The 27,054-nt window shown below is 48.3% G+C and overlaps 1 protein-coding gene across 3 annotated transcripts in view; it reads right to left on the bottom strand.

Moving 5' to 3' along the window:
* The window catches only part of CRLF1 (cytokine receptor like factor 1), a 34,604-nt gene extending 8,528 nt beyond the window's left edge, over window positions 1–26,076 (bottom strand). Inside the window, exons 1-6 of one of the 3 annotated variants that reach the window (XM_053301349.1) lie at window positions 25,720–26,076; window positions 12,129–12,410; window positions 9,366–9,495; window positions 8,589–8,758; window positions 2,148–2,305; window positions 77–245 (exon numbers count right to left, since the gene is read on the bottom strand). In XM_053301349.1, coding sequence (XP_053157324.1) covers window positions 77–245; window positions 2,148–2,305; window positions 8,589–8,758; window positions 9,366–9,495; window positions 12,129–12,410; window positions 25,720–25,774 — 964 coding nt within the window. In that variant the 5' untranslated portion in view covers window positions 25,775–26,076. Of the gene's footprint in view, window positions 1–76; window positions 246–2,147; window positions 2,306–8,588; window positions 8,759–9,365; window positions 9,496–12,128; window positions 12,411–18,227; window positions 18,312–25,719 lie in introns of those variants that run through there. The other 2 variants (XM_053301348.1, XM_053301350.1) reach the window with 2 other exon arrangements.
* Window positions 26,077–27,054: the final 978 nt, after the last annotated feature.

The following is a 27,054-nucleotide window of genomic DNA, read 5'->3' as shown; positions in this document are numbered from 1 at the left end:
GAATTTTTTAATGGAGAAAACTCATTTGACAGGTTGCCTAATGGAACGAGAGCCTTAATACTGATCTTGCACTCACCGTTCCTGGGCGTGGATGCCGCCGTGGGGTTGCTCCAGTCACTCCAGATGCCGGCCTTCTTGGAGCCATAGATGCCGAACGGATTGCAACGCACCTGGACAAAGTATACCGTGCCGGGTCTCAGCCCCGCCAGGCGGCACGAGGTCTGGTTACCCACATTGTCTACGACCTGTTGGGAGAAAGCGGAGACCTCTCAGCCCTTGGATCAAGGCTGGCCTTACTGCGCATGCTGCCAGGGCCACCTGCGGGCAGAGGGAGCACCGGTGAGTTCCAGGGTGCTGATGCCTCTACCCAAATCCTCTTAATGCTGGGAATCAGGTGGCTGCAAAGAGCCCATCCTGTGCATCAGCAGCGATTAGTGGCTGCTAGTCTGAGGGCTAGAGGAGGCGGCAGCGTGGTGTAGTGGTTAGAGGGTTGGACTAGGACTGGGGAGACCCGAGTCCAAGTCCCCACTCAGCCATGAAACTCGCTGGGTGACTCCGGGCCAGTCACTTCCCTCTCGGCCTAACCTACCCCACAGGGTTGTTGTGAGGATAAACACAACCATGCTCCTTGGAGGGAGAGCGGGATAGAAATGCAAAAAAAAAATAAAAAAAAATCAACCAATCAATAAAAATAAATAAATATAGGCCACCTCCAGCCTCAGAGGCATGATGCCTCTCAATAACAGTTGCAGGGGAGCAACAGCAGGAGTGGGGGCATGTTCACACCTCTTGCCTGTGGGTTTCTCAGAGGCATCTGGTGGGCCACTGTGGGAAATGGGATGCTGGTCTAGATGGGTCTCCTTGGGCCTCATCCAGCAGGGCTGCTCTTGGAAAGCTTGGAGATCTGCAGTATTCCGCCAGCCTGACCAGCTCCTCACTCATGGGCACCACCAGCGTAGCTCTCTTGCGCTGATCTACTCCCCAATCAGCTCTCTGACCCAGGTCAACAAACCCAACATGGCAGCCACACGGTGGCCAACACAGAAGCAACAAACTGATAATTTGCTATCTGGCGCTACTCCATAGGAGCATAGGAAGCTGCCTTCTACTGAGTCAGGCCATTGGTCCATCTAGCTCAGTCTTGTCTACCCGGACTGGCAGCAGCTTCTCCAAGGTTGCAGAAGTCTCTCCCAGCCCTATCTAAGAGATGCTGCCAAGGAGGGAATTTGGAACCTTCTGCATGCAAAGCAGATGCACTTCCCAGCGCATCAGGGGAATATCTTGCAGTGCCCACACATATAGTCTCCCATTCAAATGCAAACCAGGGCAGACCCTGCTTAGCAAATGGGACAAGTCATGCTTGCTACCCCAAGGCCAGCTCTCCTCCCTTATGTTGCAATTCTCAACTGGCCGTACTCCAGATATTGTTGAACAACATCATCTCTAGCCGTTGATGGGGGTTGTAGTTTAGTTTAGTTTAGTTTAGCTTAGTTTAGGAACATAGCAACATAGGAAATTGCCATATAGTGAGTCAGACCATTGGTCTATCTAGCTCAGTATTGTCTTCACAGACTGGCAGCGGCTTCTCCAAGGTTGCAGGCCGGAATCTCTCTCAGCCCTATCTTGGAGATGCAGCCAGGGAGGAAACTTGGAACCTTCTGCTCTTCCCAGAGTGGCTTCATCCCCTGAGGGGTATATCTTGCAGTGCTCACACATCAAGTCTCCCATTCAGATGCAACCAGGGCAGACCCCGCTTAGCTATGGGGACAAGTCATGCTTGCTACCACAAGACCAGCTCTCCTCTCCAGGGCAACCTGGAGAGTTTAGTTTAGTTTAGTTAACTAAAGTTTTTAAAGTTTAGTTTAGTCTAGTTTAACTAAAGTTTTTAAAGTTTAGTTTAGTTAAGTTAACTAAACTAAACTTTAAAAACTAAACTTTAAAAAAAACACTAAACTTTAAAAACTTTAGTTAAACTAAACTAAACTAAACTGGGGGGGAAAGTAGTTCAGCAACATCTGGAGTACTACTGGTTAGGAAGCCCTGCCCTAACAGAAGGACCAGCCCCAACCAGCTATCCAGGTTCCATGGCCCTTCCCTTCCCCGACACATTCCGCCCCCCCCCGACACGAGAACCGGGGAGGGCCCACCTTCCACTCCGAGCTGTCCTCCACGCGGTACTGGATCTGATATTTGGCCTGAAAGAGGAAGTCTTTGAGGGCAGGAGGGGCGCTCCAGCGGACACTCAGCTGGTCCTCGAGGTCTCCCAAGCGGCTCACATGGACATCCGAGGGGGGGTCAGTTGTGACTGCCAGGTGAACACAACAGTTGTTAAACTGGGCGGGCAGCGGGAGGAGAATGCTTTCGAAAAGTTCGCTCTGGAAAACACAGTTATTAAAGATAATGCAGAAGGCCATTCTGTATTCATATCTCCAGATCCTCTGAGGGTGGATGATTCGGCTGCCGTAGGAAGTGCATCAGAATTGCAGGGGAATTCAGAAATATTTTGTCCGCTTTCCAGATTACCCGCTACAACTGTAGTAAAATGCTTCGGCTTGGCAAGATCAAATTGAAAACGACCCCCAGAATCTACAGCGGGGAAATTGCCCTACTACGGGAAAAATACAGCTCCTTGTTTGCAACGGACATACAACGCTATAGCACTAAATCGCAGCGATAAAATCCGAAACAAGGCACCCGGAATGCGAACGGCAGCTCAGGGACTGCGGTGTCACAACCCAGGAAGTACGGAAGCACACGTAGCAGATACATTGTGACACGGTTGTAGGGTTTGATCTGAAAAGCGCCTGGTGCAGACAGAAGTGGCCAAATCTCCGTCCCTTCCAGGAAAGGCTGGTTTGGGGGGAGGCAAGGCCTGGGCAGTGACTCATACAGGGATTCAACAGACAGCCTCTTGGAGAGGAGAGCTTTGGATTGTGTTATTTTCTCTCTCTCCAGGAACTCCAGTCACAGTTCGGGAGCGGTTGGATTCAAAACCGTGAGCTTGGTGATGGAGTTTTCATCGCAGACGGGAAAGGCAGATAATCAGAACTTAGTGGCCTTTGCTAACTCGCCATATATGGGAGTGATCTTTCTCCAAGCAGGGGACATCCGCCCCCCCCCCCTCTGCCTATGGGGCAGCCCTTCCCTATCCCACCTCCGCCCACCAGCTCCTCTCGGCCAGCACCAGCACGTGTGAGATTTGACCTTGGCAGAGGTCCAGGCAGAAAGGGAAAGGGAAAGGGTTAAGAAGCAGCAGATGTCTGGAAAGCACATGCAAAAAAAAAAAAAAAAAAAAAATTCCAGGAGAAAGATCCTAATTAGATTAAGAGCAATTCTGCTCACATATGATCTATTTCCTGCTTTCCCTCCTCTCGGCAGGATGCAACCAGCATCTCTCTTTCTTCCCAGGCCTCTCGTTGTGTGCGTTTGCTGGCGCTGCAGATGGGGCTGTTGCATCCCTTGTGTGTGATGTCACCGGTGACGGGCGGTGACATCACATTCACAGCTAAAATTGCAAGCTAAATGGTATTTGGAAAACCTGAGGATAACTGTATGTTTTAGCTTTTCAGTGCTCTCCTCCCTTTTTCCATAAGAAGTTGGTGCACTGTTTTTTTTAAAAAGATGCTTCATAGGAAAAACTTTGCACATGCTCTGTATCTATTTCAGGCTATGAATGAACTACACCCAAACCCCGGAATATTGTTGCAGAGTAATTTAAGCATACACAGTGTTGCTGAGGCTAAATCAAGGAGGCTTGCATTTATTTGCATAAAGAGAAATAACAAAAGAACAATCTCCTGTCCAGGAGAAAAAACAGAGTTGCTGTTTTACAGCTCCAAGGCTGAAACAACTGTGAGGATGCAGACACTGGACTGAATTCAAAAAGTCAAATCAACCAATAGTGAGCAGGACCCCCCCCCCTCAACTAGGCCAAACCACACAAATACACATAGACATAAATACGGCATAGAGAAGAGCAACAAGTACCCAATGGAGGGGGGAAAATTCAACAAATAGGATTTCCTTCGAAAAGACAAATTCACAGGAAATAATAGCTATTGCCACAAAGAGCTAAATGGAGCCTCCATGTTCAGAAGCAGTCAGTCTTTGGGAAGCAGAGATTGACTGGGACCAATAACAGCTAACCTCAGTTCTGGCTAACTGCACCTGTTGAATTACTGGTGCCATTGCACCCGTTAAAGGGGCAACAGCCCTACCAGACCCTGCCAACCCTGAAGTGCTCTAGTCTTGGAGAGGTACTTTGAAAAAGGAGGGGAGAGATAATTGGATCACTACAATAAGGATTGCTGGTCTATGGGAGGAGAGCTGGTCTGGTGGGAGCAAGCATGAATATTGTCCCCTTTGCTAAGCAGGGTCCTCCCCGGTTGCAGGCGAATGGGAGACTACATGTGTCAGCCTGTAAGATATTCCCCGGAGGGGATGGAGCCGCTCAGGGAAGAGCACCTGCATACTTGCAGGCAGGAGTGAGAATTTTGGAGGGTTCCGCTTCTCCTACAGTCCCTGCCCAAATGCTATCTGCTGCACAGCTGTGCAAAAGACCCAGAAGCTATTGTGCCTTTTGCATGTCCTCAACAAGATGGCAGGTTTTTTGTAAACCACCCTGAGACGTACGTTTTGGGCAGTATAAAAATATGTCAAATAATAATACTATAGAGTGGGTGTCTGTTCGCAGGTACGCAGGGTGTCTGTAGGACAGCAGGATAAGTCCCTTGTAAAAAAATTTGGGAGGATATTCATTCATTCATTCATTCATTTGCTTATTTATTTATATGCCGCCCTTTGTCCTAAGACCCCCAAGGCGGTTAACAACAAGACAAAAACAATTCAATGAAAACATAAAAACAGGACAAATGAGGCTAAAGATTTAAAAGGGCAAGGGACAGAAATGGGCTGAAAGCCTGAATAAAAAAGGACCAGCCTCACTTTCCAGGACTGAACCTGCTTCCTGGAGAAAGGGCTCTCTCTGGGCATGAGAACGCACAGGCTTCCTGAGGTTTTGCTGGCCAGTGGCCAGACAGCATGGTGTCAGCCCTGGATGTTTAGTGTCAGAAAGGATTATTCAGTGTGATGGTTGGTTCTCTGCAGAATCTCTTCTCTCTGCTCCCAGCCCAGATCGATGTTGGACTACAACTCCCATCACCCCCAGCCACAGTGGCTGGGGATGATGGGAGTTGTAGTCCAACATCATCTGGGGACCCAAGACTGGGAACTGTCTGGTCTAGAATTTGCTCCAATTGCTGTGTCGACCAGGGACCCCTCCACTGTTCCCTCTAAGAGGGATTCCCAGATGTTGTTGACTACAACTCCCAGAATCCCCAGCTGCAATGGTGTTTGGCTGGGGATTATGGGAGTCTCTGAAAGGCATCATCTCATACTGTGTGGGAAGAGGCAATGGTAAACCCCTCCTGTATTCTACCAAAGACAACCACAGGGCTCTGTGGTCACCATGAGTTGACACCGACTTGACGGCGCACCTTGACTGTTACCTTTAGTCAACCACATCTGGGAATCCCTCTTAGAGGGAACACTGGATCCCACCCTCTTCTCCGGCATCCATCTTGATGAAAAGCTCTTGCCCCATTTTGCTCTGGGCGGGGCAAATGCCTTATAACAAGTGTGCGCTTCGGCTCGCTTCCCTAGCTCCAGCATCAGGCTGGAAATATTTATTATAGGAAGCTGCTTCCGAATGAGTCAGACCCTTGGTCCATCTAGAGCAGTATTGTCGACACTAACTGGCAGCGTCTCTCCAAGTTTCCAGGCAAGAGGGTCTCCCAGCCCTAACTGGAAAAGCTGCCAGGGATTGAACCTGGGACCCCCTGCATGCAAGCAGGTGCTACCTACCACTGAACTACGGGCTACGCCGTCCCCGATCTTGCAGGGCTCACGTGTGGTCTCCCATTCGAATGCAAACCAAGGTAGACCCTCCTTGCTGCCAATACATGCTTGCTGCCACAAGATCAGCTCCCTTCCCTGTTCGGATGAGGCAACTGTTGTGGTCTGTTTGGGAACAAGGCCCCGCCTTCGGAAGCCAGTGCAAGGTATATGATCAGCTGGTGACACACAGTTTCAGGCAAGGGTATCAGCAAGGGAGGGACTTGAGACTCCCTCTCTTCAGAGTCAGAAGTGGGTTTAATGAGCCAAGAAGGATGTGTTGCTTTTCGCCTGTCAAGATCTTGGGGGCTGGCTGTTCGGCTGTCTTGTTTCTCCCCCTATTTAATTCTTCAACTGAAAACTGGAGTGGCAAAAGGCGTAACATTAATGTTTGGGTAGGGTGGTTCACACAGACGTATATCGACTGATAATGGACGCTCCTATGCAGAGTCATTAGGAAGGGAATTGAAAATAAGACGGCTCATATTATCGTGCCCGTATACCAAGCTATGGTGCAACCACATCTGGAGTACTGTGTACAATTCTGGCCACCGTATCTTAAGGAGGATATTGTAGAACTGGAGAAGGTGCAGAAGAGGGCAACCCAGATGATCAGGGGCCTAGGGCACCTTCCTTATGAGGCTAGGCTGCAACACCTGGGGCTTTTTAGTCTGGAAAAGGGGTGACTATGGGGAGACATGATAGAGGTGTATAAAATCATGCATGGAGTAGAAAGAGAGAAGTTGATGCCATCCCATGAAGTTGATGCCCAGGAAATTTAGGACTGACCAAAGGAAATCTTTTTTCACACAGCGCATAATTACTCTATGGAACTCCCTGCCACAAGATGTGATAGCCACCAAGGTGGCTTTAAAAGGGGGCTTAGACAATTTCACGGAGGACACGTCTATCAACGGCTACTAGTCTGGTGCCTGTGGGCTGTCTCCAGCCTCAGAGGCACGATGCCTCTCAATCCCAGTTGCAAAGGAGCAGCTGCAGGAGAGAAGGCATGCCCTCCCCTCTTGCCTGTGGGCTTCTCAGAGGCATCTGGTGGGCTGCTGTGTGAAGCAGGATGCTGGACGAGATGGGCCTCCTGGGGCCTGATCCAGCCGGGCTGTTCTTATGAACCTGGGACCTTCTGTGAGAGAGCCAAGCGGGGGCTCCCCATTTCCTGAGGGGCCACGCTTACAGCAGACCGTGCTCACATGTCGTCTGGCCTGATCCAGCAGGGCTGTTCTCATGTCCGTATGTTCTAGGAACGAAGTGGTGCAGGCCTGCATCGGCAGAAGGAACTGTGCTGCTTCAAATTGCAGATTCGGGATGGGGGAGTGCCACATTTCTGTGATTCCCCAGTCAGAGGTACTCTTACCCCCAGACCTTGGGGCCCTGGCCTGTGGCCTCCAAGGCCTGGGTGGCCTCCTGCTGCCACGAGCCCCCCTGCCACCACCACAAGCCCCCCCCCCCCCCGCCGCCGCGATGCCAAATCAGCACCGCCGATCTTTCCCAGTATCTTAGCCGCCATTTGGGCGTCTGGGGTTGGGGGGTGAGCCGAGCAGGCCTGTCCCACCCCGTGGCGGTGGGGGGCGGGCGGAGAGGGAGTGGCTACTGAGCCCAAGAACTGTGGCCACTGGGCCGGACAGTCAAGATCAGCGGCCACTCCCGTTCCACCCGCCACGGCCACGCACATGGCGGCTAGAATACTTTGAAAGTTCAGCAGGAGGCTTGCAGCGGTGGGGGGGGGCCTCGCGGCAGGGGAGGTCTGAGCACCCAAATGTGTCACTGTCCCCAGTTGGGGGGAAACTCCCTGGATTTCGAAGGTTCGTACAGCAAGAAGTGTGTGGGACCGGAGCCTCTTCTCATCATGGAAGTGCTAGCTTTCTACTTCGAGGGATTTTTAAAAACATAGGGAGTATTCAAAAATGCTAAGGAAGGGCTGTAGCTCAGAGGTAAAGGTCGAGTGTGCCGTCACGTCGGTGTCAACTCCTGCCGCCCACAGAGCCCTGAGGTTGTCTTTGGTAGAATACAGGAGGGGTGGACCATTGCCTCCTCCCGTGCAGTATGAGATGATGCCTTTCGGCATCTTCCTATATTGCTGCTGCCCGAAATATAGGAGTTTCCCAGCGGGGATTCGAACCGGCAACAACTGGCTTGCTAGGCAAGTCATTTCCCCGCTGCATCATTAGGCGGCCTACACCTGTATTTTGATGCAAGAAGGTCCCAAGTTCAATCCCCGACATCCTCAGTTAAGGAGACATGGGTAACAACAGGACCAGGAAGGACTTTAGTTTGAAACGCCCGACAGCTGTTGCCGGTCAGAATAGACAATCCAAAGCTAGATGTGCCAGTGATCTGACTTAATACAAGGCAGTCAGAGTAGTCATATTGCAACCCGAAGTGGTATAGTCTTCTCCCATGTCAGGACCTAACCACCAGCAGCCCAATTCTACTGCACACAGGCCCAGAGGCATGAACGGCCGTCAGCCTGTGAAAGTTCCATCTGGGGCATTTTGATCTGCGGCATTTCATGCACACAAGCTCAGTGTTGCGGGATGGTATAGTCACCACGGGATGGACTATATCATGGGGTGGCCACGGCAGGTGCGTGAACCAGCATTGTTTGAACCAGCATTGTGAATCAGCATTCAAACAAGCGACGGTCGACAGCAAAAGAGAGGGAAGAAAGAACCGGATCTTACCAACATCAACGATGTCCAACATGACCACGTCTGAGACGGCCACCCCGAGCCGGTTGGAGGCCTCAACCCAAATCTCGTAGGGTGTGAAAAGCGCCAGGTCTTTGGGGATGTGGCAGGAGTAGGGGCCGGCCGTGTGGTATTCCTGGCACGTGTTGTCACGCCCATACCACCTAGAAAGCAAACATGGCCATTATAGCCCACACCCCATCCAATTTGGAATTCTGATGCCCCCCTCCATTGGGGCTGCGTTATTAGCATTGAGGGCAGGGGACACCAAATCCCTGGAAAAGAGACTCCCACGTGTCCTCCTCTCTCTGGATCTGGCTAAAGGCCAGCTCCCCTCCCACCCCAGGATGGAGAAACCGTCTGGAAAGCCCAGCCCCAGGGGGAGCAGAGAGAGGAGAAATATCAAGGAACGTTCTTTGTTGTCACGACCAGATGGAACCTCCATGTTCAGAGGCAGTCTATCTCTGTGTGTACTGTAGGCAGGATGTGCAACAGGAAGAGTGCATCACTCCTTCGCATGCTGTTTTTTTGCAGGCTCCCGAAAGGTGTTGAGCAGCTGTGGTTAGGAATACAAGGATGCTTGCTTGGGCCCCATGGGTGTCCTCCATCAGGGTCCTTTTCAAGCTCTTGCCTGAAAGCTTTGGGGCAGTCAAGCCAGTTGGAATGTGGCTTGAATTTGTACTGTAAACACATGTGGCGGTGGGGTTTCCTTTAACTAAATGGTACCCAGATTTCCTGACTGCTGCCCCTTTCCCCTCCCCAAGGCCTTACCTTAACTTGTACTTGAGGGTGTAATTGGTATGCAGGTGGGTTTCGCCCTCCGTCCCAGGTGACCATTTACAGGTAAGGTCCTTCAAATTCTTCGACCAGCAGGAGATATTGGTGGGCTTCTCTGGGGGAACTTGAGGGTGGAAGTACAAAGAAACATGCTGTCAACAGAGAAATGCCAGTACCCAAACCCATGAGACCAACTGTTTTTAAAATAGACTTCTTTGGCAGAGATGGGATGTTTAAATGGTGCCCTTTTGGGTACCAGCAATCTGGGACGAGGGTTGGAGAGAAGAGCAGGCCGTTCCCAGACCCAGTTTCCATCTTCTGAGAAACTGCCTGAGAACAGTTAAAACAGCCTGCGATAAAAATCTTAACGAATATTGATTTGGACAACTGTAATTTTCGAGAATGTGGCCAAAATAGCTTTTTCGCTCGGAAAACAAGCTCTTGTTGACGACAACAGCCCGGGACCAGAAACGTTTATCGGCGAAAGGTCTCACGAGCTGGTGAGTGGGTGGGATGGCGAGGCGAGAATGCGAGGGCAGCAAATGGCTGTTTGAGCTCCGGAGGAGCAGCGGCACAGCACTTGGGCTGGCTAGTCTAGTGGTTACGTGGGGTGGACTTTTCATGGCGGGTAGCAGGGCTAGGCTGTTGAGGGGGTGCAGAGGCGAATCTAAGGAAAATAGCGCCTAGAGCAAGCATTAAAATTGCGCCCCCTGTCCAAACATCTGACACCCATCTTTCAGTTAACTTTACCATAATATCAGCGGAAAAAACCAAGTCTGAAGGTCACATACAAATCATATATCTGAATATGTGTACAGTGACTTATATTATATTAATTAAAAAAAAATACCTATAGCCCCTTTGGGGGAGCTTCTAAAGGCTGGGGGTGTCTGCAAAGGTTCCCCCTCCCCCCTGCTGGCCTCTAGGGCCTCACAGGGACCATTTAAGCATGTGTGGTGGCCATTTTTTAAAATATATATATATTTTTTAAAATGGCAGCTGAAAACAAAATGGCCACCACGCATGCTCAAATGGTCTCTGTGAGGCCTGGTATGGCCTAGGGCCTCAAAGAGGCCATTTGAGCATGCACGGTGGCCATTTTGTTTTCGGCAGCCTTTTTTTTAAAAAAAAAATAGTTTTAAGAAATGGTGCCCCCCTTCAAGTGGCGCCCGGGGCACGTGCCCTGCCTGCCTCACCCTAGATACGCCCCTGAGGGGGCGTGAACTGAGTGACCCGCCAAGGTATCAGAAGCATGACTGAACCTGGCCCCATTTGGAGGAGGCATTCTTCTATCAGCTACAAAAATAAAACTGCCCACCCTATCGAAGTGTGTTAACTTTCATGCGACACCCCTGCAAATTCCTTTCCTGTGTCAGATGTGTCAAATCCCATCACTACCCCACAGGGACAATTGACCTAATCTGCACATGTTGCATTGTCTTGGAGGATTTATTCTGCTGCTGGTGGGGAGGGGAGAGGAGCAAAACAGGGGCCCCACAGCACTTCCCACAAGCCTACTGTTGCAGTAATAAGGACTAGAACCTTTGCATTTAAAACAAGATCCTCTGTTAAGAACTGACTTGCCTACTTTCCTTTCACTATCCCTACAGCTGTAGCAAATTTGGTTCAAATTGGTTAGACGGCGCACAAGTTAGCCCACTTGCGCCTCAAACATTCACACGTCTGCCATCTTGAATTGGGGTGGGACGACATCATCATAGACTATGCTGTTGAGGGGTCCCTACAGCTGTAGCAACTTTGGTTCAAATCGGTTAGACGGCGCACAAGTTAGCCCACTTGAGCCTCAAATGTGTACGTGTCCGCCATCTTGAACTGGGGTGGATGTCATCATCACAAACTACGCTGTTGAGGTGTCCCTACAACTGTACCCAATTTGGTTCATATTGGCCCAGGCATTGCGAAGTTGATAGGGACACACGCACACAGATATACGCACACAAACACACACACACACACACACACACACACACACGCGCGCAATGCCGGGTGTGTGAATATGAGAATAAGCTTACTCTCCTTAGGGAAAGTAGGCTAGAAAAAAGAGATTCTGGTGAAACTGCATCTTGTACCCCAGGGATTCCCAACCTGTGCTACTCCAGATGTTGCTAAACTACAACTCCCATCATCCCCAGCTGCAATAGATTTTGGCTGAGGATGATGGGAGTTGTAGTTCAGCAACATCTGGAGTACCATAGATAGGGAACCCCTGTTGAACCGAATACCTCTTCCGCTCCCCTTTTTGTGTGTGTTTGCACAGAAGGACAAAAGGCATATGGTGCTGTTGAACAGCAGCCTCATTCACCGCAAGCCCTAGGCAACTTATGGGGATGTACAGATCATGGGAAAGCTCTACTTCCCATGGCTCCCACCTCTAGTTTTTGAGCTGTGTGTGTGTGTGTGTGTGTGTGTGTGTGTGTCTGTGGTTTTCTTCACAAACATGAGGTCTAGCAGCTTACAATTTTTAAAAAAAATTAGAATTCCTCAAGATTCCGACAGATGCAAAAGATTCTGAGCTGACAGTGAAGGTCCATCATAGCTGAATTAGACCTGGCTATCTGGTGATATGGTTGCTGTGTGAAGAAAGAAATGTTGTGGGAGAAGAAGATTGATCATTGCCCTCCTGTGTTTTGGCCTCTCAACTTTGCAAGAGCTCACTTGCCAGCCGATTAGCTTTGCAAGAGCTCACTTGCCTGCAGATGAGCTTTGCAAGAGAATCTTGCCTCTGACTGAACCTACGTCCTATGTAGAGGCACGATCCAGCCAAGATGCCGCCCCCTTCCTTGCTGTGACAGACCAAGTTATCTCCTGACTGCTGCTGGGATCCATTCAGGCTGGAGAGGGTGACACTCAGGGTGGTGGCGCTGAGGACCTTGTAGGTCTCCACCGGGAGCGGCCGGCCATTCAGAGTCCAGTAAAGGTCCTCGGCCCTCAGACTTGAATCGGCGTTGACTGAACAGTTGGCCATGAGCGAGGAGCCAATCAGGAGGGTGGGGTCTTGGGGAGAGATGGTTGCCGGGTCTGCAGCAGAGAGAAAAGGAGAAGAGATGGCAGATGAATCTCTTTCTTGGCCCCTTGGCTGCGTCCCCAAATGCTACAGCAATGGAAGCATTCTGCCCTCTCGGGGATCTTTCTTTCTTTCTTTCTTTCTTTCTTTCTTTCTTTCTTTCTTATGATATGTTTTAACAGGCAAGAGTCTTTGTCTTATTTTGTGCATCAAAAGAGCCCTGTCAGAAGGGTCATAAGAACAGCCCTGCTGGATCAGGCCCAAGAAGGCCTATCTAGTCCAGCATCCTGTTTCCCACAGTGGCTCACCAGATGCCTCCAAGAAGCCCACAGGCAAGAGGAGAAGGCATGCCTTCTCTCTTGCTGTTGCTCCCCTGAAACTGGTATTTGGAGGCCTCTGAGGCTGGAGGTGACCTATAGCTACCAGACTAGTAGCCATTGGATAGACCTATCCTCCTTGAATTTGTCAGACCCTCTTAAAGCCATCCAAGCTGGTGGCCATCACCACATCTTGTGGCAGAGAATTCCATAGATTAATGATGCATTGTGTGGAAAAGTACTTCCTGTCGTTGGTCCTAAATCACCTGGCAAGCCGTCCAAGGTAGCGAAGTCAAATCTTAGCCAACATTCTGTTTCCAACACACACAGTATACAGCAATAAGAGGTAGACTGCACCTGATCCTGGAGGCTCTGTGGCTCTCGTGGATAGATCTCTTATCCACGGACGGACCCTATGCACTATGCCCAGTGCATTGACAACCAGCAGAGAAAGTGGACTTAGGGTCACAGAAAAGAATCAGCAACATGTTTCCTCCGGAGGAGGGTCAGTCTTTGAAATGCTTGCCCGGAGAAACACAGCCATTGAGGACTAAAGGACCTGGTCCCTCCATCTGTGAATGAGTTTAGGTATCAGCTTTTGTCCTTTGGCAATGGTGGCACCAGAAAAATGTTGGGTGGGGGGGCACAGAAAAGGCAAAGTGCATGTATGGGTGGGTGAGCTGTGTCCCACACATGGGGGGGGGGCAAATTAGTTGCCTGAGGGGCACTTGTCCCTCTGGAGCTGCCCTTGCCCTTTAGTTGAGTGCCACCAGGTGGCGCTAGGAACATAAGAACATAGGAAGCTGCCATATACCGAGTCAGACCCTCAGTCCATCTAGCTCAGTCTTGCCTTCACAGAGTGGCAGCAGCTTCTCCAAGGTTGCAGTCAGGAATCTCTCTCAGCCCTATCTTGGAGATGACGCCAGGGAGGGAACTTGGAACCCTCTTCTGCTTTCAGAGTGGCTCAATCCCTTAAGGAGGGGAAGATCTGACAGTGCTCACACTTCTCGTCTCCCATTCAGATGCAACCAGGGCGGACCCTGCTTAGCTAAGGGGACAAGTCATGCTTGCTACCACAAGACCAGCTCTCCTCTCCTAAGGAGAGGAGCTCTTCCACATATTTTCTCTTTGGGGCAGGTTCAAATGTTACCTGGGTCCCATCTTTGGGATGCAGGGAGGGAAGCGAGGAGAAAGCCATTCAAGGCATATTGGCCCAGCCAGAGCCGAGAGTCCGGAAGCTCTCTGGAAACCCAACCTTTGGGGCTACCCAGGGCTCCTCCTCACTCAAAACAACCACCCGAAGAGCTGCTGACCTCCACCAAGCAGACTGAGCGACATCAACAATCCAATCGCTGCTGTGTCAAGTCGCCAAGAAGTGTGGGGCTGTCTAGCTCAGTTGGCAGAGCCCCCTGCTTTGCAACAGAAGGTCCCCATGTCATATCCTGGCAGCAGCGCCAGTTTTGGCCTGGGAGAGACTCATGTCTGAGTCTCTAGGGGGTTGCTGCCAGTCAGTGTGGCTAGATGGACCAAGGAGAAGACAACTTCTTATAGACCTCATTTGTCAGTCACTAGGAACATAAGAAGCTGCCCTAGACTGAGTCAAACCATTGGTCCATCTAGCTCAGTATTGTCTTCACAGACTGGCAGCGGCTTCTCCAAGGTTGCAGGCAGGAATCTCCCTCAGCCCTCTCTTGGAGGTGCTGTCAGGGAGGGAAGTTGGACCCGCCTGCATGCAAGCGGGCAGGGGCTCTTCCCAGAGCTGTCCCCTATGGGGGAATTTCTTACAGTGCCCACACATGTAGTCTCCCATTCAAATACAAACCTGGGTGGACCCTGCTTAGCATCCCTGCTTGCTGCCACAAGACCAGCAAGCCTCTCTCCAAGTAGGGCTGAGACTCTGGAGCGCTTTTGCCAGTCAGAGTAATAGACAATACTAAAGCTTGATGAACGAAGGGCAGAAATTTCACATGGGGATTGTGGGGAGGGGGGGAGAAAAAACATCTGTTGATCTTCTTTCTCCACAAAACATCTCTTGATCTTCTTTCTCCACACCACGCAGGAGCAAAAGACCTTGCAACTGACCCGCTTTCTTGCACACCAAACCCACCATCTCTCCATCCGGGTTCTTTCTGGCCCTGGGCATGGGGGGAAATTGATGGGGTGACAATCGCTCTTTCCAGCGGCTGGGATTCAACCAGCCGCCGTTGACCATCAGGGTCCCCCTCTGGCCAGCCAAGGAGTCTCCTGCCTCTCCTCCTAGACTGAGCAAGCCCAAGCTTTTGGAGCACTAATTGCACCTTTGGTGGGAAGGGACGCCGAGGAGAACAGGGGTCCCGGACATCTGGTCCCACTCAGCCAAAGGCCAACCAAATATTAAGGTAATTCGTTTGGTCTGCTGAGAAATCCGAGGACCCCGCCTGAAATGAATTCGGCATGCTATTCCCTGAAGGCAGCTCGCGGTGGGAGGGGCGGGCGGGGCGGGTGCATTTCATGTTTCACTCCTTCGGTTTACGGGTTTCTTTGTCCGTGCAGAAATAAAAGCAGCAAAGAGGAGAAAGGAGAACCGAAATCAAAGAAGAGACAACAGTTTGGCTTGTCCAAGGAGGAGTTGGTACTCCTAATACGGACCTTGCCTGGTTGGACCAGAATGGGTTTGTCTAGTCCAGCATCCTGTTTCCAACAGGGGACAGCCAGAGGCCTCCAGGAAATCCACAAGCAGAGCAGCAAGGAAACAGCATTTCCCCTGTTGCTTGCCTCCAAGAAACTCATTTTTGGAGGTAGACTCCTCCTGGATATGGAGGTTTGAATTGGCCACACTGCTGCTTGTAGCTATAGGTAGGCCTCTCCACCTCCATAAAGGGCTCCCAGTGACAGAAATGAACATCATGGGTGGGAAATATAATCTAAGTTCTATTGGATGTTACAGAGTGGGGCAAGATAAAAGACAGCATGGTGTGGTGGTTAGTGTGTCAGGCCAGGAGTGGAAAGCAGTGGATTCAAATCTCTGTACAGTCACAAAGTTCACTAGGTGACCCTGGGCCAGTGCCTCTCTCAATCTTAGCCTAAGCTAACTCCTCAGGTTCTTGTGAAGTTAAAGCATGAGGGGACCCTCTATGCTGCTCTGAGCTCCTTGGAGGAACGTGGGATTTAAATTAATTTAATTAAATTACAAGGTTTGCAGTAGGTACACCTTTGGCCCTTAAAACCTACTGAACCTGCTTGGCCCTTAAAACCTACTGAACCTGTTTGATTAGAGGTGGTGGTCGGACGAGAGAAACGTGCGTGTTTTGCAGTCTGGGGAAGCAAAACCTCTTCCAAAGCACTTCCAGCTCTCTGAAAAAATGGCCATCAGCCAAACACACTCGTACAGAGACTGATCCAAAGTCTTTTGGCAAAATAAAGTCCAACAGAAAGAGAGAGTTCCAGCTGCCGTGGGCCTGGGACCAGACCAGGAATCCTTACCGCCGGGAGGAGCAAACAACCCCGCAATTACCTGACCTGCAGGAGGCTGCGTCTGATTCTGCCCCATGCCAGGCCTCCTGAAAGACCCAAAGCTTTATACTCCTCCTCTGTTTGGGAGGCCCAATCCCTGGGGTTGGAACTGGGATGTCCCGCGTCGCGGACAGTGCCAGCAACTGTAAAAGTAATAAAATTAGTGGTGTAGGGTGCATAGTAGGAGCATGGCGTGTTCCGGGGGGCGGGGGAGTTTGCTTTCTCTGCCGTTAGATTTTTCAAAGAGGCAATAAATACCAGCATCGTTGCTGCTCGCAGCTAAAGATATTTCCTCCTGGCTTGAGATGGCGTTCAGGTCCACGGAGGTGTTCCTGGATCTGAGGCCTCCTATTAAATTTCCATTTTGTGATCCAGCAACAGGGAAATGGGTCAGGGGGTGAGTTATTTGCCTGGCGGCCCTGTCGAGGGCCACCATTGTGCCGAGAACCTCTGGGACGGACCAACCCCCCCCTCCGCCCCGCAAAGTGGGCCATCTTCTAACCCCGCTGCAAACAAAAGAACCTCCGCACAAATACCCCTGCAAAAAAGAAAACCGAAAACACTCGAACTACGTCCAACTGCCCTGAAAACAGATCTAGTTTTTTTCTCCACTTGCAGAGGGGCTGCTGGTTGGTTTTTTTTAAAAGAAGAGATTCCTTTTCACACTCACCTCATGGACTCAAACATGTGTTTTAAAAGGGAAAGGTGTGAAATTTTCACACTGGAGAGGAAAAAGGCTAGGGGGAGGCGGGGGCCATAGCCGGAATGTGTCCCCCCCCCGCAACTTTGCTGTACCTGCAAGAGCTTTTATTGCATTCTGATTTTAAAAAACACAAAACAAAACAAAACAATTACTGATCAGGTGCTAAGTAATACTGGAAAGCAAAACCACATTTCCAAGGTGTCTGAAACATTTATTCTTTTCTTTTGAATGGCTTGGTTTTATTGCCTTTTGTGTGTTTGTGTGTGGGGGGGTGTTATTGGTGCTTTAAACAGCTGGAAGAGGTGGAAGGAGTCTGATATAAAAACAACTGAAACTGCAAACTTGTATTTCTCCTCGTTTGTCATGCAATCTTTTTAGAACAATCGTCTGGGGGGCTACAGTCAAAAAGGTGAGGGGGCTAAACAGGAGAAGGGGCAATGATTGTTAAGCAATCGCCTCTAACCTCAATGAGAGCTATAAGAAACAATTATGCCTGTCTCCCAGTTTACAGAAATGATTACAAGCACTATTACCCAGTTAAAGAAATCTTAGTCACTTAATTGGTTAAAGCAACTGACTAGAGAAATCATCTTCAGAGCAGGGAGGACAGGGACTTCCCTTGTTTAGATGGCGCATTGATATGTTACAGCAGTCTGAGCATATAAATTGGGAATGCCTCATTGTAGAAGAGGCATTCTCTCCCAGGTGCGAGAGAAAAGGTGGGCGTACCTCTTCTCAAAGAGCATGATCTTTATAAGCCCATTTTTTTGGGGGGGGAACTATTAGAGTCTGCCTGATTAATTAGTGCCCCACTTGTGATCAGTCCAAAGGGTTTCTCTCTACTGATTAATTGACTGAGGCTGCAATTCTGTGCATTCGTACTTGGGAGTAACTTCCATTGAACTCAGCGGAGCCTGAGTAAACATGCAGAGGATACTATGAGTGGGCTATTTCAATCGCTTGCATTAAAAAGACAAATCATATTCCTTAAAAGGGTCCCCACACCCACACCCCACCGCCCCGGCTTGAAGACTGCTATAGCCGCTACATTCCAAGATAACTTATATCCAAAGTTTCCATTTTGAAGAACCAGTTTTATTTGTTTCCTTTGTTTGTTTGTGTGTTTTTTAGCGGTGATTGGTTGTAGGATGGAATTTGCAATGCTCTTAAGTTTGCAAAACACTTTTCAGAACTGGTTTCTTTACTTCCAGTCTGTCTGCCTCTCTCTCTCTCTCTCCACTCATGTTATCTTTCTTTTTCACTCACTCATTCATTCATTCATTCATTCTCTCTCTCATGTTCTTGTCATCTATTTTTACCTGTTGGAAGCTGCTGCAAACAGGAGAGACGAGGCCAGAGAGAAATCCTTGAACTGAATTAATCTGTGAAAGGGTGGCCGACGTGTGTTCAATTATCCCTAGCCATAATAAATATCTCTTTAAATCTGTGTTTATTTAAAGTGGACATCCTTAAATCCCAGACATCTACAGTTCTGCAGAACATAAACAACATCCTTTCTTACTACAGACAACTACAGCAGTCTTTGCGGTGGGGTGGGGTGGCGTGGAGGGGGGGGGAATAGTCTAGACTTGGAATTGGCAAATGTATGGTTTGAGGAAAACCTAATGAGTTGGGTGGGTGAGAAGAATAAATATCCCACTCATATTGAATCCATCGTCTGCAGATTTCCAAAACAACTTGCATTTTGATTATGGAATGTTTTGCATGCATTTATTTATGAGCATCAACTATGGTGCGAATAGAGGGTGGGGGTGGGTGGGGTGAATTTCCCCTCTCTCCTATAATTCTGGAATTGGAGCTGCCCAGCGAATTAATTGCCAGGAGATTTCAGGAAGGCAGAATTAAGTGGTGCAGCTTCTTGCCACAGGATGTGGTGACGGCCATAGGTTGAAATAGTTTTAAAAGGGAATTAGGCACGTTCACAGAGACGGCGAGGTGGTCTATCAATGGAGGCTGTTCTCCATGAAAGTGAAATGGAGCATCCAGTTTCAGAGGCAATCTACCTGTCAACACCAGATGCTGGGTGACAAACAGGGAAAGGCTGTCACCTTTGGGCTCCGCTAGCTGTCCCCTGATGGAAACAGGATGCTGGCCTAGATGGCCTGAACTATTAAGCAAATCTCTAGTGTCCTTGCTTCAAGCTGTTCTCCTAAACCAAGACAGCACAGGGGCTAATTATGACACTGTATTTAGATGCCACTGGTTCTATGTTCCTCGGAATCTCAGGTCTTGGAATCAGATAATTTCCTTGAGAATATAAACCTCTGCTGTTATATCCTTGAGGAAATAATTTGACTCGGAGAGCTGGATTTTGGGGAAAAAACCATAGCAAATATTGTCTAAAGAGGGTGAGATACTGCTAAATTCTCAGTGCATAAAATCTCTCTTTCACACACATGCACACAACACACACACTCCATGACGATTTTGAAGTTTCCCCCTTGCATCCTGCAAAGGCAGGTTTATAACATTTGTGTCAACTTGATTTAGCGAGGGAGTTGTCTCTGTTAGTTAATTGGGACCTTTTGACCTTGGTGAGTTGAAGGAATTCCTCCCAACCAACCCAGGTGTTCAGAGATCAATTTCCATATTGTACCAGAACCTTCTCTAGCAATTCCGTGGAATCATAATAATGAAGCCCAACCCTTCAATGCTCGGTTTCCCATCTGCCAGCGGATTGCAACACCAGGTAGCAAATTACAGCGATTGCAGAAACCAGCTCCTAACGGAAGTTTGTTTAATGTCTTGCTCATAAATGTCAGGAGATAAAGTGCCTGCCAGGGACAGCAAAGGCAGGATTTGAGAGCTAATATAACGTAATGGACAGTATTTTCTCTGGAGCTGCATTCGAATCCTTCCTCTGTCACCAACCTCCCTGCGGTTATGACTCTGTCTCTCAAGAAAGTTTGTTGCGACAGCAACTGGTTTTAATTGTTCTAATGTTTTGATTTCATTTTAATTTGTTTTACGTTGTTGTAAACCACCCAGAGATGTAAGTTTGGTGCAGTGTACAAATATAATAAATAAATACATAAATAATAATAAATAAATACATAATAGAATAGAATAGAATAGAATAGAATAGAATAGAATAGAATACCTCCCTGAGTCATTTTTAGGGTGATATATAAATCAAATCAAATCAAATCAATAATAATAATAAGAAGAAGAAGAATAAACAAATGCCAGTCTGCCAACAACCCCTTGCTTGCTTCTTCAAATTCAAATTGCATGCACATTTTAAAACATTCACTTTTATTAATATTCTGTCCTTGCCACATTATTAACCTGCCTTTCTGTAATATTCAAAGTGACCAACAACCTAAAGCAATGAGAAATACCGGTAAAACGTAACATTGATGGTACAACCATTAATGGAATAAAAACATTTAAAGTTGTGCATGGCTGTCTTTGGACTTCAGAACAGCCCATGAAGTAGGCAGGTCTCCTTTCTGTTGGGCGCCCAAATATCAGGGAAGTGGAATAGGAATCTGGTGGCATTCAAGCATCTGTGACAAGGTTCTTATGAACTTAAAAAGCTGCTTCCTACTGAGTCAGACCTTTGGTCCAATGAACTCACGATTGTTAGCACTGACTGGCAGCATCTCCCCATAACCATTTCAGTTATTTTAGGAGGGGCATGAGAAATTCTGCAACAGTTGGGGGGACAGCTTACCACTGGCTAGCAACAGCTGCTCAGTTTTTCCTTTACTGTGTCTTTTTTTCACCTCATCTTTGACGGTGGCTGTAACAGTGGCAGCATTTATTTATTTATTTATCTATCTGATTTCTATACCACCCTTCCAAAAAATGGCCATAATTTCCCCACTAACAAACCCTGGGGACAACACTGCATGTATCTTGAACTGTGTATCATCTATCTGCTCCCACTATGATTGTAAACAGAGATTGTAAGCGACTTGGGGTAGAGACTTCTTTTTTTGTTCATTCATATTTTATATTCATATGCTGCTTTCATAAAATAACACCCCAAGGCCATTCACAAAAAAGAATACCAGACAGCAATAAAAACCTGTCTTTCTCCCCTACTGCTGAAATAGAGATTGTAAGCTACTTGGGGCAGGGACTTTTTTTTTTTTAGTTTGTTTATTCATATTTAAATTTACACACTTCCTTTTGTAAAATAATACCCTGAGATGGTGCACAAAAAGAATACCGAATATCAGGAAAAATCCACAACACCATTATCAAAACAACAATAAAATAACAATGGTATTGTTCTGCAACTGTGTACATAGGAACATAGGAAGCTGCCATATACTGAGTCAGATCAGATCAGTATTGTCTACACAGACTGGCAGCGGCTTCTCCAAGGTTACAGGCCGGAGTCTCTCCCAGCCCTATCTTGGAGCTGCTGCCAGGGAGGGGACTTGGAACCTTCTGCTCTTCCCAGAGCGGCTCCATCCCCTGAGGGGAATCTCTTCCAGTGCTCACACATCACGTCTCCCATTCATATGCAACCAGGGTGGACCCTGCTTAGCTAAGGGGACAAGTCATGCTTGCTACCACAAGACCAGCGAGGGTTAGGGTTAATGTTTTGAAGAAGTGGGCTCTCCTGTCCCTGATTGTTTCTGGAGGGCGGGGGGGGGGGGAATTAAAGTGCATGCTCGGGGCACTGGTGGATTTGGGCCTCTATTCTCCGGGGTGGGGCCCGTCTCCACATTGTCCGTCACTGGCCACAGGTGCGGCTTCTGAGCCTACGCCATCCGGGCGTTGGGTTTCATGCCAGACCTCGCTGCTCTATGTTCGGCAGACGTGTTCCCAGGACAAGCTGTGCAGTCTGGCGGTGTCCGGCTGTCCCAGCGGCAACAGGCGTTGTTCTGGGCTTGGCAGTGCAGTGCACACTCTCCGAAACCAAATTTCTCACCCTGCAGAGGAAGTGTAAACTTCCTGCTGCAACAGCCTTGTGTGTATGTGTCGAGGGGGGCTGGAATCTCCCCCCCACCCCCACCCCATCACCTCCTGTCTGGTGGGGATAGCCAAAATCCGCTCCAGGAACGAAAGCCTAATTTGTGTTTACAACACTCAAGAGGGCAGAAGCATTGGAAATTCTCTCTCTTCCCTGAGGAAACGCTCCGTGCGTGCACTTTCTCTGCAAGAGGTCCATCCTGAGCAAACAAAGGTCGCATCCAGAGCCTCGAGAAACGATGCCAGGCCTTCACTGCCCCTCTCTTCTGGTTACCCTTGTGCCACCCTAAAAGTGCTTGGGCCCGTTTTGCCATTTTCTTGCTTTGCACAAACCTCTCCGGGGGTTAAAATGCTCCACTGTGGAGACCCTGGCCTTGATTTGGAGTGGAGGCTGAGAGGAAGGGGGGCTTCCACCCCCCCATCTATATTCTCTCATGGGATTATGCAAAACAAGGCAGGGTGAATCTCTTTGACAATAGAGAGTCCATTGTTCTGAAGACAAAAGAACAGCATGGCTGGCTGGCAGGCTAAATTACGCCCGAGGAGTCCTACTGAAGTAAGAAAATAGGAACCTAAGAACAGCCCTGCTGGATCAGGCCCAAGGCCCATCTAATTCAGCATCTTGTTTCATACAGTGGACCACCAGATGTCTCCGGGCAGCCCACAGGCAAGAGGTATGTGCCTGCCTTCTCTCCTGCTGTTGCTCCCCTGCAACTGCGATTCAGAGGCATCATGCCGATGTCCTCCGTAATGAAGGAGTCAGTGTGGTGGAATGTTCCAGACATTGTTTTGTGAAAGATTCTCCCCCTTCCACACCCCCAGACTGAGGTTTCAGTCCCAATGCAACAAAGCCTGGTTGGTTCTCTTCCCACCCTCAGAGACTGTAATCTCCTGGGGACAGAGTCCTATCACACTGGGCACTGCTAAAGCACCTCATGCATCAGCCATTGTCTTTCCCGTCCATAGTAAATTAAGTTCTGGTTAGAAATTAGATTACCAGTTGTGGCCAGGGAGACTCTGTTCTCAATTCTGATTCATAGGATGTGTGTGGGGTCAGCTTATGACTGTCCTTTATGGGGTAAGACAGTAGATTCTCTGTTGCCTTTTATTTCGAAGGCGTTGGAGTGGATTATCTGTTGCCCTCTATGGGGCAAGGCTGTAGAGTCTCTGTCACCATTTGTCTAGGGATGTGGTGCTGATTCTCTGTTTCCTTTTTAGTGACTATAAGTTTTTTTTAATTCTTTTTACTCTGCCTTTTGGACTGAAAGCTCTACAAAGGGGCATAAAGATCTAGTGGGTTTTTAAAAAAGTTAATTAAAACAAAATATATCTGGCAGATTCTCTGCAGGATAGCCGTAGATACCAACAGATCAGTTATTCTCTGCATCTAAAGTGTTGGGAAGGGGTGGATGTTCACAATGTCCTGAAGATAAGAAGATTTCACGGCTTGCCTCCATGGTAAGTGAGTGCTAGAGTTTCCCCTTATGGAGTGGAAAGGGGGCCTGGATTTTGACTGAGGCTGGAGCTAAATGTGGGTTTCTCATTGTCCCTTGGGGTAGTGACTCTTTTCCTAGGGAAATTATTTCTATTTTCCTCGCCTGAAAAGCTGAGAAATAGAATCAATATCCGTGTGGCCGTTGAGAGAAAGAAAGCCCAGATGTACAATACTCCTAAGAAAATGGTCATTTTCCATTGCCAGGTCACCGCCCCCAATATTTGGGGGTGGGGGTAGGAGATCAGACACCCACCTCAGGAATAAAGATGCCCATTTTGGAGCAACTTAATGGAAAGCCTTCCAAGATATAACATTCGGAAAGAGCAAGGTGTGTGTTTGTATGTGTATGTGGCTGGGGGCGGGTGTGTGTGTGTGTGTGGATTAAAGAAGAATTCCTCTCTAAAACTACCAGAACAGGAGGGGGCTGCTTCCAACGAAATGTTTGAAAAATCGACTGTTACCACACACACACACACACACACACACACACGCACGGCCACAAAAGCATCTTTTCTAGGAATTTGGATTATCTATGTCTGGGTTGTGATGGGCTAGGATTTAGGATTAGAAACCACCAAAAGCCAAACTCAGGAGGGGAAAAGAAAGGATGCCCAGTAGATCATATACAGGATGGGAAATTCCTTTGTTTCTTAAATTAAGCAACTGGGTTTGGGGGAAGGGGGTTCTAATGACCTCCTCTCCTTCTTGCACTTTCCCCTTATGGGGGGGTGGTCAAAAGAGCCCATTTTCGCTGCTTCTTCTGGGGAGGGTTGGGAACCAGGAGATGCAGCGATACATCCCTTTTGTCTCCCTTCCTTCTGTTTATATATTGCTTTAAGGGGGGAAACACTTTCTTGGATCTCTGCCTCCCCTTTCCCGAGGATAAATAAATACTTTTGCTCTTTTAAAAACTAACAGCACCCATCCCCCCAACACACACACACACACACACACACACACACACACGCAATGCTAATTTAGAGAAAGGGCGTTGGGGGCTTCCCCCTTCGCAAGCGACCCAGGTTTTCTTTTTTTCTTTTCTTTTCTTTTTTCTTTGGGGCAGAGAGGGAAGGGAATAGAGGGTGTCTTCCTCCCCCCCCCCCCCGCATGTTTTCCTATTTTTGCTAGATGTCTACTTTTTTCCTATACCGGGCATACTGAAATTTGGGGTGGGTGGGGTAGGGGGTGCAAGGTGCATCCCAGAACGAAGAACAAACAAAGGTGAGCAAAAGTCCTTGGTGTGTGTGTGTGTTTTAAGTATGAACTATCTGGAGATGAAGAGCAAATGTGCAGATCTCTGGAGTGAGGAGAAAAGGAAGGGGGGCATCCTGAATTTAGCCCCCCCACAAAAAAATCCCCTACAGTTCAGCTCTTTCCATCTGTGCCTCTCTGAATGAGGGGGCTAGACGTTGTAGCTGCACAGCTAAATCTATGTATCTCCTCACTTCTCCAGCTCGGCACTGTTTCCCCCTCCCCAGGCGGCCTTTTCCAACTCCCCTCTTTCCATGCCTAGAGGTGGTCTCATCTCTATCTGTTTTAAAGTAGATCTGGAGACAGGAGAATGGGGAGGATTACACTAATCCCTGGTCTGCATTAATAAAAGGGGAAGAATGAAAGATAACCACTCAAAAAATTAAAACAGACTGGGGGGATGTTCAAAGAAACATCCCCACTCTTTGGAACGGTGGCTTTGCGCCCGGCTGTGCCCTGTTTTAATGGTTCTGCCGGTTTTTGCCTGATAGTCTTGCCATCCTTTTAAAAAAGCTTAAAACCACACACACACGCTTACAATTTAAAAAAATAAATTATAATTATGTGTGTCCCTTATGCCAGGATGATAATTTTTCCTCTGTGGTCAGTGCAGTGTCTTGAAGAAAAAAGGAAAGGAAAGGAAAATCGAAAGACCCTCTTTGTATTATTATTATTAGTATTAGTATTAATAATAATAATAATAATAATAATAATAATAATAATTTGCATCATCATCATTATTATTAGTAGTATTAATAATAAATAAATTAATTAATACATAAACAAAATCAAGACAGGTCTGCTTTAATTTATTTTTTAAAAATCCAGGGCTTCCTCTCTCGGCACTTTTAAAACCTCCCGTAAAACTCGCATCCCGGCCGCCTCCGGCTGCCTGGCTCTCTCTCTCTCTCTCTCCCCACCTCTTTCCTCCCCACTTCTCTCTCTCTTCCTCCTCTTTCGCACCATCCTTTGCGATTGCTGCTTTTTACGCAGCTCCATCTGCCTTCCACCTTTCTCCACTTCTTACAAAATAAAACTTGACAGACAGACACACAGAGAAAGAGATTATTATATGCAGATCAGAGATTCCAAGAGGGTTTTTTTTTTTTACTTACACATCAGAGAATCCACCCGCAGAAGGGACAGCCAGAGGAAAACGACTTTCATCATATTGCCGAAACCGTATGTGTGTGTGGGAGGGTGGGGGTGTTAATCAAAGTTTCCCCACTTCTTATAGGGACCCCTTTCTTCCACCCAAATCTTCTTGTCTGTGCCCTCTCAAGAGGCTCCTTTCCCAGGTCGTTCTCACAAGCAGCTGGGGGGTACGGACCCCCCTTTCCTTCTACCCCAAAGCCTCCCCCCCCACCCTGTCCAAACATAAAGAGGCAAACAAGAGATCTCCTAAGCAAGTCTGAGCAGTTCAAACTTGACAAGTTCCTTAATGTGCCTTTGACTCTCCGCCCCACCCCGCCCTTCCCCGCCCCTCTGGGCTTTGGTGGTGGGGGGGGGGGTGAGGCTGAAATTAACAAGCCCTTGCTCAGATCACACACACACCCTGCCCCTCTTTAGAGCCATCCTGCTCCTCTCTGGATGCCACAGGGCGGCTCAGGACCCACCCCAGCCCTTCCTTCCCCAGCTGATATTTCTCCCCCCCACCGCCGCCCCAACCTTCTTCTGCCTGTTACTCAATCATCGGGCTGCAAAGAAAGATCACTTCTGACTCAGGGCAGTAAATACCTCCTCAACTATTTGGCTCTCTATGGTGGGTGGTTTCTTTTGTGTGCCTCTTGCTTGCTTCTTTCACATTTGAGGTTTCCACTCTTTCTTTCTTTCTTTCTTTCTTTCTTTCTTTCTTTCTTTCTTTCTTTCTTTCTTCTCTCTTTTTCTCCCCCTCTTTCTTTCTTTCTTTCTCTCTTTCTTTCTTCTCTCTTTTTCTCTCCCTCTCTCTCTCTTTCTTTCTTTCTTTTTCTTTCTTTCTTTCTTCTCTCTCCCCCTCTCCCTCTCCCTCTCTCTTTCTCTCCCTATCTCTCTCTCTCTTTCTTCTCTTTCTCTCCCTCTCTCTCTTTCTTTCTCTCCCTCTCTCTCTTCTTTCTTTCTTTCTTTCTTTCTTTCTTTCTTTCTTTCTTTCTTTCTTTCTTTCTTTCTTTCTTTCTCTTTCTCTCCCCCTCTCTCTCCCCCCTCTTTCTTCTCTCTCTCCCTCCCCCCCCTCTTTTTCTCCCTTTCTTTCTTTCCTCCAGCTATCCCCAGCCTGGCTTCTTTCGTTCTTCTCTGCAGATCTATTTCCACCCCCCCCCCATATATATATATATATATATATATATATATATATATATATATATATATATATATATCTCCATTTCATTTAATGTCTTTCTTCTCTGCATTTCTCTCTCTCTTTCTATCATTCCAGCTTTATTTCTATCTCAGTTGTTTCTTCTCCCCCCCCCCCT

The sequence above is a fragment of the Hemicordylus capensis genome, chromosome 2 (genome assembly GCF_027244095.1).
Source record: "Hemicordylus capensis ecotype Gifberg chromosome 2, rHemCap1.1.pri, whole genome shotgun sequence".
Classification (NCBI taxonomy): Eukaryota; Metazoa; Chordata; class Lepidosauria; order Squamata; family Cordylidae; genus Hemicordylus; species Hemicordylus capensis.
Note: the sequence above shows the minus strand (reverse complement) of the source record. Positions and strands in the feature narration are given on the sequence as shown.